The sequence below is a fragment of the Psittacula echo genome (genome assembly GCF_963264785.1).
Source record: "Psittacula echo genome assembly, chromosome: Z".
Classification (NCBI taxonomy): Eukaryota; Metazoa; Chordata; class Aves; order Psittaciformes; family Psittacidae; genus Psittacula; species Psittacula echo.
In genome coordinates, this window is record NC_137742.1 from 37,172,135 (window position 1) to 37,186,610 (window position 14,476).

Here is a 14,476-nt window from a genome sequence, read left to right on the forward strand (position 1 = left end):
CTTTATTTGTTCATCTGTCTTTTAGCAAAGCATGCACAATAGCTGTGCAAACACCAGGCTGGGATCCCAATTTACTAATTAGGCTCAGTGGGATTAATGAAAGAAATATACAGTATTATTTTCCTAGTAATTCACTAGGGAGTGAATTCAATAATTCTGTTGCCCTCTTAACACAGACACTAGACGCTTTCTTGCAATCAGACTGATGTCCAGTGTCTTCAAGGAAGAAGGAGATGAAAGCTGTTCTATTTTTCCCCAGGCCCCTAAATGGCCAGGTGCACTGGCAGTGTTGAAAGAGACTAAGTATTATACAGACATAAATTATTTTGGATTTCTATCTTTGGGTTTTCTCAGCTGCAGATGGGGAGGCCCCACAGGTGTAGACTATGATTACTGATTTAAGAAGTGCAGCCATTTCCCATCAGTATAAAGACATAATAAAAAGAACAGGATATGGCTGAGCAAAGCTGCCGTAGTTCTTACGGAATCAGAAGACTACAACAGGGGACCACAGTATGGTCAGGGGTACTGATTCAGTGCCTTTTCTGAGAGGAAAATAATCTCTAGCAGTTTTATGAAGCCAACCTACTATGGCAATGTGCATGTACAATGGAAAATTTTAGTACTGTCACAGCAGAATCACTGTCTTAACTCCCAGAAGAAGGCTCTTTGATATCTAGTAGCATTATGTATATTGGATTCTTTGGTGATTCAGGAGAAATTTGCCTAAATCATAATTGTCTTTATGGGTGTTTATCTTCTGCATCTGCAGAAAATGTCAACTGTGTCTGACACCAGAGTTTGCTATCGAAATTTTGATAAATTTATAAATCACAAGCTGTGATGTTACACAGGGAGTAATAGAGTGGATAATGAGGGCGAAAATATTTTATAGGCACTAGAATTCTATTTTCTTACAAATATTGCTAGTAATTCAACAGCAGTAATTAAAAACAAACAAACAAACAAACAAAAACTGCATTTGGGAAAATATCCAGGAACAGGGTGATTTTGATCAATTGTCTCTCCTATGCCTGGAAAATATATCATTTATAAAATCTGTTAAAGAATATGAAAATAAATGTAATTTTCCTTCTGTTTTAAGTACTGTTTGGTTTAGCATCTGGGTTTTGATTATTCAATCTTTTAATATTTTTTTACCATTCTACTTAGAATGATCAACTCTAAGGAGAAAAGTAGCATGCACTATTGCTTTAGTCAGTAAACGTGTCGTATCCTAGTGACTTCTTCAAAGTAGATGAATTTTACAGCTATGTGGTTTGCCAGATTTACCCAGAAGGCATTAACAACGAAATAGCCATCAAATCACTGTAAGTTAAAATGCTATAGTTAATGTAATAACATATCTGACAATATGTTATTGCATATATATCTTCACAAAAGAAATTGGACTGTGAGAATGAATTTAACGCAATTCAAAAGCTAACTAACATATCCAGTAATTATGTGGAGACTATCTAGATGAAAAAACTCTTCACACAACTTTGTAAAGCTGTAGTCTTTTTCTTCCTAGTACTTTCCCTCTAGTCATTTCAGGATGCCCTGAGACAGCACAGCAACTGAGAGTTGTTCCAGATCAGAATTTGGTGCCTGTTAGTCTCACCATAATAAGCTGTGTTGCTATCACTGTGCTGTATCATCTGTAGTACAAGATCATGCATGTACTGGATCTTGATGTCTTGGCTCATATAAGGACACATATTTTCTGAAAGTCAGCAGGACAGCAGAATAAATATTTATAAGAGAAATAAGTAGCATAAGGATCAGTTATAACATTTTCTAAAGCTGCTTTTGCTGTCAAGGGACAGAAATATACACTTGCTGCTGACAGGTGTTGATAAGCCTGGGGAAGGTTTCTTGAAAACAAGAGATAATGAAAGAGAACATTACCAGTGCCTAGGGAGTAATTATATATTGCTCTTTAACTTCTTATGAAAGCCATAAGCAATGTCAAAATCTGTGTACTGAGCTGGATTCTGTAGATGTTAGCTGTAGGACAAGTGAAAATAAAATCATTCTGAATGTATTAGAGTTCAATTGGCCCCTGATATAAATAATGGCAGGATGAAACTCTACTTTGGTTATACCAAAAAGATGGTCCTGTGGTTTTCTTCAAGCTTGAAAGTCAGTCTTATTTCACTTGACATAACATTGCCATTTTGTCTATAGACGTGAAAGAATATTTTTTGGACATGGTTAAGTGATTGTGGTCAATCCAGACTTCTCCAAGACTAATCCTAGAGGAACTCCCGCGCAAAAGTCACTCAGGAGTCTTACCGGTGCTTGTGACTGCCACCTGGAGGTTTTTCTTCAAGCTTCAGAAAGCCAGCATCATTTCTAGTGTGGGCAATTTGATTGCTGTGTGCAGCTTCACTTCCAAATGGGAGATGGGAGCAATTTGGATCACATCAGTATCACTGCGAAGCTTTCTGTTAACTTTACCACTTGAATTGTGCAGGTCCTCATTCAGATACCAGAAGCCTTAATCAATCTGGCCAAAGCTGTTGTTGAAAATACAGCTGGACATAAGAGGGAGAACCAGTTTTTAAAATCTAGTTCTTAAGACATTTCTCAGTGGTATCATTCAGGCTGTAAAATTTCTAACAGAAGCACCTGTATGCAAAGTGTCATATATATAGTCACTGTTATATATTGTTGACACTATATATTGAGACTATGTTATATAGTGTCATATATTAAGTCCCTGTTGAGTCAGAATACATTTGGAAGAGTGACTTAAAAGGTATTACCATCCTACCCTGTATATCCTCCTCTCTCTGATGTTTCAGCTTGAAGTTTTTTCAACTCTCCTAAACATTCCTTTCCTTTGTATTTAAACTATATGCTGGATGTTATATTTTTCTAGTTATTACCTTGCTTTATGACCCATATTTGTTCATTAGCTAGACCAGATTGTGGTGTGTAAGTCACTGTTTCAAGAATATTGTGGCACTGAAAACAAGCCATCACTGCTAGATACTTGTATTGTTACGCTTCCCTTCTCCAAAAGCTCCTAGTTTAGCAAAATTATCTTAACTGGGGTATACAGTTCTGCTTACTACATATCCCAGGTAGCCTTTTTGTGCTGGATACATGCACAGTGATGGAGGAGAAAGCTGAAGAATAGGCTTTAGTAACTCTTTACTACTTAAAGTCTTGGCTGCCTAGCAAGGTGAATTTTCTTTCCAGCTGGCAGCTGTCAGAGTTTCAGTCTCTGTGATTGTTTCTGTAAGGCAAGACACGCAGCCGTCTGTCCTCGTTCACCGTTACCCGACTGATTGAAATGCTCTTGCTACCCCTTGTGGTAATGCTGCGCAATGATGGGTTTGCTCATCCCTCTGCTGGCTGCCTCCTATTCCTGTCTTGCGGTTTATTTGTGTCACTAAAGGTGGAAGCAGAAAAGAAAATGAAGTTGCTGCTTACTGACATATACTGCCTATCTTCCCTAAAACCAAACTCTAGGAATAGCTGTACAGGTTAGCTTCAAATCATTTCCTGTTAGTGTGAAAACTTCACATTAAAGACAGAGGAACAACACGCTTTGTAGAGTAGCAGTCAGAAAAAGGTATTTGTAGAGCTGCTGAACATTCTGTAGGTACAGTGCACCTTTCCTAGACTCAACAGTAATACCTCAAACAGTAAGAAGTCTTACCTTTAACCTCTTGTTGCTACTTCTGCTAGTGAAGTGTATAGAAGAGGAACCTGTCTTTCTGGACTAAGACTATATGAGCAGCTGTTTTTAAGACGTAAATTTTTTTTTCTGTCTCTCTGTATTTATTCATGTGTTTGTTTTGAGTCCCTGCTCTTGAGGGCTGTGTTCATATGAAATCCTCATTGTCTACTTCCCTTCCTCTTTACCCTTCTCAGCACTCCCCATCCCTTCCTTTTCTCCCACTATTTGCACTTATCTTCCACTATTTTCAAGAAGAACTTGAGACTTCTACCCAGTTTTAGTCTTCAGAACCAAAAAAGAAGATAAGCCCTGGCTGGAATTAAAGAAAGCATTACAATTTTATAATCTGGTGATTATTTCTGAGATACGTTTCTTTGTATTTCCATGCCTAAGTTCACAATAGCCATAATGTGAAAATCTGTGTGCCTTAAGTAGCTTAGACTGCAAGAGAGAGAGTATCATCCCTTCTCTAGGGAGGCCCTGGGAGGGCTAGTGCTGGGATGTGGGTGTTTTTTTGTCTGAGGGACTACAGAACTGGTACAATGTCCATTTTCTCTCCTTTTTTCTAGAGAGCTCACCTCTCAAAATGCCTTTCCTCACAATGGAAACACACTAAACACTCAGGCTTGAATAAACCCAAGGGTTGGGGTTGCTTGCTGCCCAGTGGTTTTCCACACTATCCTGAGGACTCTGTGTGGATGCTCTGGAAGAAATTTGAGTGAGGTTTAAAATGATGGTCAGCCCACCCACACCACATAGGTCAAAGGGTAGCAGCCAGATGGGGAGCTGTGTACTGGTCCTGTCCCAGCAGGTGGTCAGAAACAGGCCCAACAGCTCATCCTTTTTAGAAAAACGAGTTGTAGCAGCACAAAAGCGAGTGAGCCTTTGGAAAACAGTGTCGTAGACAAGAATGATTAATTCCCTGGTTATGCCATGGAAATCCAGATTAGCATGTGCTGTTAACCCTCAGACAAAAGAGAGAAAAACCCTCCAGTCTTTTACAGGCTGCTTCCTCATACTTTCTGAATATGGACGAGACCCTCTGCCCTTACAGGGCTTCAGTTCTCCTTCCTCACTGCCAAGCTCAGACATACTTATTCCAGATGTCTTGGCAAAGTCACCAGGTTACTCTGGGAGAGGAGGAAAAAAAGGCCACAATGCTTTGATGTAGAAGAATACAGAAAATCTCTTTTCCCCACTTCCATCAATACATTCTTAGTGAGACACCTGCAATCAGGCGGTCACTATTAATACAGAAAAATGGGTGGTCGTATTCAGTGAGCCCAGCCAACTGAGGTATTTCTGATGCAAGGGCCACACAAAGTAGGTTTGGGGTTTTCTACATTGAAGCTCAATCAGAAAGGTGCTGGAAATGGGCAGAGGAACATCTTGCTGTGACATAAGGCAGGGAAGGATTGAGGTAGGTACCAGATACTGAAAAATAACTTCCTGTATGCGTGCATACGTACAGCAGACACAAGGTAGCTGCATGTTTGTGTGAAAGAGATTAACTGCCTCCACATACAGAGGGTACCACAAATGGGAGATCATGCACTCAGCAGTTACCAGGATTAGTAACATTCTGCTCCTTACAGCCATGGGACCACACAGTATCCTCTCAGGCACAGGTCCATATGTCTGTCACATCTGTTGAGACTTTCAATACCATTTTCACATAAGCCAAATTTTTAGTAGCTAGCGACACTAAATTACCTGATCTGGTACGCATTTAAATCAAGGTAGAAATCCCTATATGAAGAAGATGCTATCTACTGCAAGACCAGGGGTCTTGTCAGCTACACATCAGAACCTATTCCTACAAGAGATTACTCAAAAGAGATAGCTAGACCTTATTTTCAAGCATACAAAAGGAGGCAATTCTTTCTATAGTGGATTATGTATCTGTAACAATCTGTTTTCTGAAGTCTCCTGGTGAGACCAGTGAAACTGCTTTTCTGAAGATGTAAATTCTTGTTTACATAACTGGAAAATGGAAGATTGGATGAATTAATAAAAGGAAGTCTATGAAGGGCTGCACAGAAACTATTTCTGGCTTAGAAATTTCCTGAGCTGAAACTAATTTGGGGCTGGGAGAGGCACCATCTTATGGCTTCTTCCAAAGACAGGATACCAGGGTAGATTGAGCTTGTTCAGATCCAATACAGGCTTGTTTTTAAGAGTGATGAGTTCAGAGTTCACTTGTACAATTCTGGGACACTAAAAGGGAAAACTTCAACTTAGTCCTAACTTTTCTTCTGTGTCTCAGAGGGGTCTAAGAAAGATAAACAATGTGAAAGAGCTGACTAAACACTTCTGAACTGCAAAAAATGAACATTACGTCCTTGGATGTCATGTTAAAATCTCATTTTACTTGTTCTCTTTAAACAATTTTGTCTGTGGCAGCCATAGTATCTTACTTGTGTTATGTTTTGTCAATGTTTTTACAGGTGTTCCCGAAGCAGAAGTTACTTGGTTTAAGAACAAGGTCAAGTTGTCCTTTGCTCACCATCTGCATGATGGGGTGCTGCTAATTCCAAATGTTTCTCTGTCAGATCAGGGACTGTACTCCTGCAAGGCAGCCAATCTTCGTGGGGAGATAACTGAAAGCTCCCAGCTGTTGGTTCTTGGTAAGTCCAGGGTATCTTGCACTTGCAGCAATAGTAAGATGGCTGCTGGCAGATCTAGCCTGCAGAACTAACCAGAGGATGTGAAAGAGGGGATGGCATAGAGGCAGCCCTGTCCTAAGGAAATAATCAGTCTGCATTTGTTTTCTGGGCAGCATCACTTGAAACAAGGTGATGGCAAAAGGAAGACAGATAAGGAGAAAGTGTCTAACCACAGGGACTGCACCTCCCAGTCCTGAAATAGTCAATTTCATTCTTATATACTACTTAAGAAAAGCATTAATTAACCATTTTCTAAAGCAGCTTTCTTGAAATGAGGCTGATGTCACTTTCTTCCCTGTGAAGTTCTATGCCTCCGCTGAGCAGCCTTTTTGTACATGGCTGTGTGATACTGACGTTTCACACCTATAAAGTGCATAAGCCAAGTGTGCTTTTAAAAAGTACTTCTCAGGTCCAGTGAATAGTGAAGTTTACTTTTCTTGGGTTTCTAAACAACAGACAGAAAGCATAGCTGGGTGATTTGAAAGGACAATGTCAGCAGTGAAGTATCAGTGGAAGTGTTACCTGGTAGTAATTGGATGTGTGGGAAAAGGGTTTCCTTTCCTAGTAACTCATCTATCATTTCTCCATGCCTGGCAGATGAACAATCCAACCAGACTATGTAAATGCTTCTGTACATTTGATAGTGAAGTATCAAATTTTGAAACCTGGTCCCTGTTATTGGTGCAACACCATTAAAGCATCTGTTAACAGCTCTCATCTTTCATGACTACGGTGAGCACAGGTTCCATGGATGATGCAGCTTCCAGAGGAAGTTTTAAAGTGAGATATCTCAGTTTCACAGACAACACTAAAATCACCTTATGGATGTTCACATGATTTCCCTGTGAATCCAGACTGGCTCTAGAAATTTGTAAAAAAAAAAAAAATCTGGGGAAAAACATTAACATCTGGGTTTCCAGCTACAAATAAGCACTCCCACAAGATCTTTAAATCCTTCTCTGATCTTTATAAATGGCTTAGTTTTTAAAGATGGAAAGTTACTTTGAGTTATACAAGCTGCTTATGTTTGTAGGCAAATGACATCTTTAGTTCCTTGATGGAAAGAAACAGTTCAGGCATCCATGACTCATACTTCTGGTGATGAGTGTGATCAGCAATACTAAATTTGCTTAGTGTCTGCCATGATTTAATTGAAAGGGGATGAAGCCACCATTCACTTAAATAAAATATGCCATAATTTCCATGACAAACAGAATTGGGAATTATAAAAATGATGTGATTTTTAAAACAGCATGATGGATAGTAAAGAACTAAATCCTGCAGCTCTCAGCATAGATTGATCCTCTTGAGCTCTGAACTCTTAAGTCCTTTGGAGCTTTGCCTAGGTATACCACAGGATTTGGCAGAGTTATAACCGTATTTAATCAGGGCTTGATCCAGGTTGTACCAGACATTAAAAAGTTTCCCACTGACTCTCATGGACATTTGATTTGGCTTCTATGCTCTATAAATTCACTCTTTCATCCAAGCTGCTTTATCTCTTGATACGATGTACCTTCATCATATGCAAAGGTCAACCAGAATGCCATGATAGCCTTCAGAGAGAATTTATTTTGCGGTCATACAGATCCAGGGTTTTTTTATGATTTCTCTAGTGCCTTACCTAACATGAGACAAAGCACACCTCCAGTAGTTGCCCAAAGTTGCTCAGACTGCCCCTCTGAAATGGCAATATTGCAGCATGGTAAATAATGAAGCAATAGCTGGTGGTGGTTTTGTTGATGTCCCTGAGATGTTTTCTGCTACTGTGTTGCTCATCACTTCAGTCTCCCAATCTGTTACCAGAGCCTCCACGACCTCTTCCTTACCTAAAAGACTTAACAGCAGTGCTTTCCAGTGCTGAGACCAGCACTCGTTCAGTGCTGACCTCTCCTTCAGGAACAAACATGACCATCAGTCCAGGGAGCTCTGCTCTCATAGGTAAGTCAAGAGCTCTACATTTTGTTTTAATTAAAAACTGTTTAGAGTTTAGATTATAGTTATGCATCTGGTTACCCATTACAGTTAACCATCTGGTTACCCAGCCATGGAGCACTGGGGCAAAAGACATCAAACCAACAAAGCACTGTCAGTCAGAATCACTGTCAGATTGTTCTCAGAACTCAGAAGCTCATTTAAAAAAAGGAGGCCCTCTTATTAGTGTAATACCCAAAGCAGCACGCAGAATAAGGGCTCCATTGTGCCACATGTTACACTTTGTTACATGACAAAATCAATGTCTGAAGAAAGACATACGAAGAAATAATCTCCAATGAAATGCTTTTCACCCTTTTCTGCCCTTGATAGAAGTTTCTCCTCTTTACACTGCAAGTTCTGTTATATGCTGTAAAGTCCTTTCAGATCTGTGAGCATGATTAGTTTGCAAGGAAATCTCAGCCTTTTCTAAATTTTTTTTCTCATGCTGATCTTGAGCCTCTACTAACTGTCAGGCTGAAGTAGGCAAACAGCTTTTCTAATGGCCTTGTTACTGCATGCAGTGAAATCTTGTAGAGTAATGCAGTTTCAGGACACTCTTTTTAGAGGTAGGGATCTGAAACTTTTAGCAAAGGGTCTGTAGATGGCCTGAGTGTTTATAGCTCTAGCCTCTATAACTTCCAAAGTATTCTTTGCTTACATTTAGTAACAATTTTAAGATTTTATTTTCACAGTGCAGGCTTTCTCTTTAAGTTTTTAGATTTGTATGTTTTACTTTTCCCCAGTGCTGACATATGCATATGTTTGCAATGGGTTTTAGTGTGCAGCTCTGGATTACATTTCTGCTTGCACAAAAACTGCACTGAAACAGTCCTTAGTAGGGAAAATATCTGAAGGTATTTATTAGCATCAAATAAATCATTTTGAGTATGGTTTTACTGTACTTACTGTTGTAAGACTGTGTCACACTCCTGTTACATCTATTTCCTCTCAGGTTTCCAAAGGAGGGCTTTATTAGTTGTAGGGATATTTTTCTAGTTTGAAAGCAGTAATTGAACCACAAAGGGTATTCTGCACTGCCTGTATATAATCACCTCAAAATTAATTTCATTTGGCCATGTCACCCTGCACCCTGCCATTCCACTTCAGGGCCAAGGAAACTCCATCAATTGTAATAGGAAAATAGCAAACCAGTCTCATTCTTGAGGCAATTCCTTCCACCTGACTGGCATTTTACTGACCTGCATTTGGGGCCTATTATTATTAATACCTACAGAAACCTCCTGAGAGGTTTCTTTCTAATGAAAAATCAGCATGGAGTGGAACTGTATCTATTAGAAAGCTACAGTCTAATGTGCTGCATCATGTTGTATCACCAAAACAAACACACAAAGCATTCAGCTTCCATGTATGTTAATGAAAGAAAGGACTCATCTCTCAGATATTTTCTTTTTAATCAATATCTAGTTTACTCTGTATACTAATATGAGTATGGATTACAATCAAAGACTCTATATTTACTCCCAAATTTAGTCTCCCCACAGTGCAGTAGGAGAGTGCCTAAGGTTATCTTGGACTACTCTGATACCTTCATAATCAACCTTTGCTTGAAATATTGCTACACTGGAAATAATATCTTCATCTATTTCTAAGCACCAGCTGCAAACACCAGTTTGTAACATCTTGTGAACTTTTTAACGTGTGACCCATGTCTGTGCTCCCTAACCACAACATTCTCTTCAAACTGTCCACTAATTCTTTCTATTCTGCCACCCAAGCCAATTGACTTTAATCCTGTTAAGACTTTCATCGTTGATTACGTTGAGATGTTTGCTCTACATGCCCTGGATGCCCCATACAAAAACTGAAAGATTTCTATGTAAAGGGTTCCATGTCTGTGCTACTCCTGACAGGTACCAGCATTTCTTAGAACTCAGAAGGCACTGAATTAGACTTGATATTTGGAAAGCTAAGGATATGAGGATTTGTTGAGTAGAGAAGGAAGATAGAACATGTGCAAAGGAACAGAGTGAAGTGTGAAGAAAAGGAGTGATAGTTAAGCTTTGGGGAGACTTTGTATTTTAAAGGAGCTAAAAGCTAATTTGAAAACATTATGTTAGAAGCAAATTCAAGTATGGGTTCACCATGCTTTAAGAAAAATGGGAATTAAAACTGCATTATACAGTGGATTTGTGCCTGTGGATGTAGGAGAGAAGGGGAAAATAGAGGAGCAACAGAAAATTAAAGTTGCAAATGAAAACTTGTTTGGAAATTAACAACTGTATAAAATATAACAACAATTAATAAGCTGAGTTAAAAGGAGACAACTGCTGCCTCCAGATTATCATACATAACATGAACATTCTTCTACAAAGTGGAATTGTGCAATACTTTCACTATCTTTTCAGCCATTTGAAACAATGAACTTGCTTTCTGGAGTCAGGTCTTGTGTGTTTCTTCTATACAAATTTCAAGGGTTTACATAAAGTAAAGGTCAGGGTCATAACACAAATACCTGGTTTGGAGGTCTTCTCATTTTCAAGGGTCATTGAGTGATCGTTTTTGTGCCTTCACTATGGAAACAGAGGAAAAGATCTGTTAAGGACCCATGCCTTCCCAATGGAATCAGCAACTTACTTATTAAGATATAGTATAAAATGCCTTTTTGCATGAGCTTACAGGGACATTTTTTGTCTTATGTACCTCTTACTTTTCCTTCTAAAGGGTTGAGATTTCAGTCAGCTTTCTAGGCCTAACTCCTCACCCAGTTAGAGAGCGTGATAATGGCTTACACAGATCACTGTAGAACACTGCAGTGGTCCCCAGCCCTCACATTCATTGGCAGTTTGTGTAGTAGATACTCCTGTGTCATCTGAAGGACAGGACTTCCTTCCAAGCAGAAGCTAGGACACCCATGAGCTTAGGGATATTTCTGAGTTTTACAGTAGTGCAAACTGGCAATCAGTGATGAGCAATCAGTGAAGAGCATCATGCACTTTCTGATGTCCTTGATTCATGGAAAGTCACAAGAAGACTGTATACAACACATAATATAGAATACAGTAAATTTCTGAAGTGACACCAATTTCTATTTCTTTGGAAATCTTACATGTTAGACCTTAGTCTTTGCAAGATTTCTGTCTTTCAGACTTTTACAATTTTAATACAGGTTTCCTCAATGTTGTTAATGAAAGTGTTACAAGAACTTACATCCTTTTCTCAGAAAGAAATTCTTTCTTTTTGTCACCTGATAAGACCTTTTTTTTTCTTTTTAGCAATATTCATAACCATTTGACTTCTATAAGTCCTGATTACTTTGTGGAATTAACTTTTTGATTTAAAGGAATGTCCTAAGTTCATGTATTTTCAATAGTTTCTTTATTTATGCTACAAGTATCATGTTATGCTACAAGAGGTTTTTTTACACAACTCCCTGGATACATTTCCATGGGTCTTGAGCTTTGTAAATGTTAATTTTGGCAAAACTGAAGTTGTAGAACCTGGTGTCCCTGACTTATAACATTTAGAAAAGGCTTTTTCTGAGCCTTTAAGAAGGCCGATCAAGAATACTTGTTTTCATTTGGGTTCAAACTTGTTCAAAATTGAACCCTGTATCTGAAGACATTTCAGTGAGAAAGTCTGAGGATCTTAGAAAACCTGGTGAGGATCCACTACAATTTCTCATATTTATTGTGACCTTCACGAAAACTTCAGCAGACTTGTCAAAAGATACAAAATACGATATAAAGATGTCACCTTAGCACAGAAGAATACTGTGTTTATTGCAGATATTTACCATAGTGAAAGCTGAAGCTTTAATGACTTTGACATACATTTAAGTGGGGATTCTTACAGGAACATTGGAAGAAGGTCAAAAATTAATACTTCTAGGAATATAGAAATGTGGGACTACCTATAAAATGTCACTGTGAAGAAAAAAATAATTGTTGAAGGAGAATGTACTTTGCTTGTGACAGCAAGTATTTCTTGGCATCTGTTGCTTTGTTTAAATGTTTTGTGGCACATGAGCTCTGAGTAAGCACAGAAAATGTCTGTGAACACAGTTGATAGGTTTTTCCCCAGAGCTTCAGGTCCATGTCCCACATGGGTTTTGGTTGGGTTTTGGGGGAGCTTTTGGGGTTGGTTTTTTTTGAGGGGGTGGGTTCAGAAATCTTGATTGTATGTGATTTCTGAAAACATAATGTGCACTTGAGGATATGTATAATGAAGGAAGAGGGAGAATGGGGATTGCTTAATAGCACAATGTGTATAATTAAATAATGGCTTTGGACTGTATGAGGCACCCAAGAGAAGAGATGCATTTTCATTTTGGATTGCAGCACAGGGCCATGAATTTATTGAGAAATGGGAGCACAAACTGTTAAGATGGCTAGGGTCTGAAATGAACTGAAAATCTAAATCCTCCTTAGCACAGTACAAAATTTAAGTAATATATTTAAACAAGAAAAGACAAACAACAAAAATTAAATATTGAGATAATGGTAGCCATTGTGTATAGCTGCAGTGTATATTCTTAAGGCTCACTGTATTCTGATCGACTTTGGCAAAAAAAAATAGCAGCAATTTTTTTGAATGAAAGAGGAAGTGTCATCATTATATAAAGTCTTGGCCTTTATTCTGGTTTTATTCTTTGGATGAAATGAATGCAATGCAAATCCTGGATTATAATGGTTATTCTGGGGAATAATGAATAATGGGGAATCTGAAGATATGACTAAATCTATGAGGGAAAGCTTAGTCAATTATTTGGAACTTGGTTCTCCCCCCTTTTTATCTCTCTGACTACATATTCTCCAGTTTATTCACTGGGAGCCTGTTGTTGTCCCCAGCATAGGACTCTGAATCTTCAATTTTCAAGGCTACACTGCATCGGTCCAGTTTTGTACGTTTAGCAAGAAAAAGGCCTTATTTGTAGGAAATTCTGAGAATAACTGTAAAGTTAGATAGTAAAGTGTACTTTTTATAACCAAAAAAAAAAGTACAGTCAATTGTAAAAAAAAGAGAAAATACTGTTGCTCTATATTTATTGTGTTCTCCCTGATGACTTCCATATCAAATATATTCACTTCACAAATCAGAACCTGATTGTACTAGCTGCAAGCACTGCAGACACAGTCCGAGAAAGCAGACTTCTTTCTGGTTTTATACATTATCCCCAGTGACCACAGAGTTAGAGCAGCTTCATTGCCAACTTCATTGCTGCTTCAGAAGATGAAGAGCTGGACTACAAATTCCTGTTCTGCAAATACCACTGTTATTTGGCGATGAAGCTCTTGTTAGAACAAAGTAGTAAAAAGCCCCCTTTCACATAAAAGATGCAAAGGATTCCCCTTACCAAAGCAAGTATTTTCCTCTCATTCTTCTTTTATTATCAATAGTATATCCCCCTTGTTTTCTTTTAGAGTCGCTTAGATGTCCAGGTGCCACTTTGCTTGAAATGGCCAGCTTTTGTGGTATGAATAAATTGACTTATTCTGAAAAAGCCCGCTACATTAGAGCCAAACCCCAAAGGTCAGGAGGGTTTTCAGTCTCCTCTGGCTTTTTTTTATAGGGGACCATTTCAAGTCTATGGCTAGTATTTGCCTACCTGCAGATTTAAGGGTTAAAATCATGGCTGTCTGAGAGGTGATTTTATACATCTTGGTTTTCCTCTTTACTCTCTATAATAAATTGGCCATCATGTTTGGCAAACAGTTCTAATGTTAAAGAATATTTTTTAGAAACTTTATTTTACACTAATAATCCACTGTGATGAGGATAAAGCTCCAGCTGCATTCATGGGATAATCTGTTCTGTTAATTTTGTTTTCTAATTCCTTCCATTTTTGTTTCAGTGAAAGTTCTGCCTTGTCACACTAATTTTTGAGAATTCCCACTTAAGTGACATTTCTACCAAAATAAGAATTAAAATTAATATCAAGGGTATGCCATTATCATTGCAATTAATTCACCAATCATATTCTAACACATTGATTACATTCTAAACATTGCGTAAAGATCCTTCCACATCAGACTACACCATAGCATTTCACTGAAATGTGTGGCTTTTCATTTGCACAGGCATACTGTGTGTACATTTCAGTGTATACAGTATGTGATGTACAAGCAGATACCCCATGCTTGGTTGAACATTTTGACCACACTGATGGGGGGGTGGGGGC

General features: G+C 38.4%; 1 protein-coding gene across 1 annotated transcript in view; it reads left to right on the top strand.

The window, feature by feature from the left end:
• Positions 1-14,476, top strand: part of ADAMTSL1 (ADAMTS like 1) — a gene marked incomplete at both ends in the record, with an annotated part of 432,351 nt that overhangs the window by 401,660 nt on the left and 16,215 nt on the right. The window contains 2 exons of the mRNA XM_080637755.1: positions 6,142-6,321; positions 8,167-8,301. Coding sequence (XP_080493881.1) covers positions 6,142-6,321; positions 8,167-8,301 — 315 coding nt within the window. The remainder of the gene's footprint in view (positions 1-6,141; positions 6,322-8,166; positions 8,302-14,476) is intronic.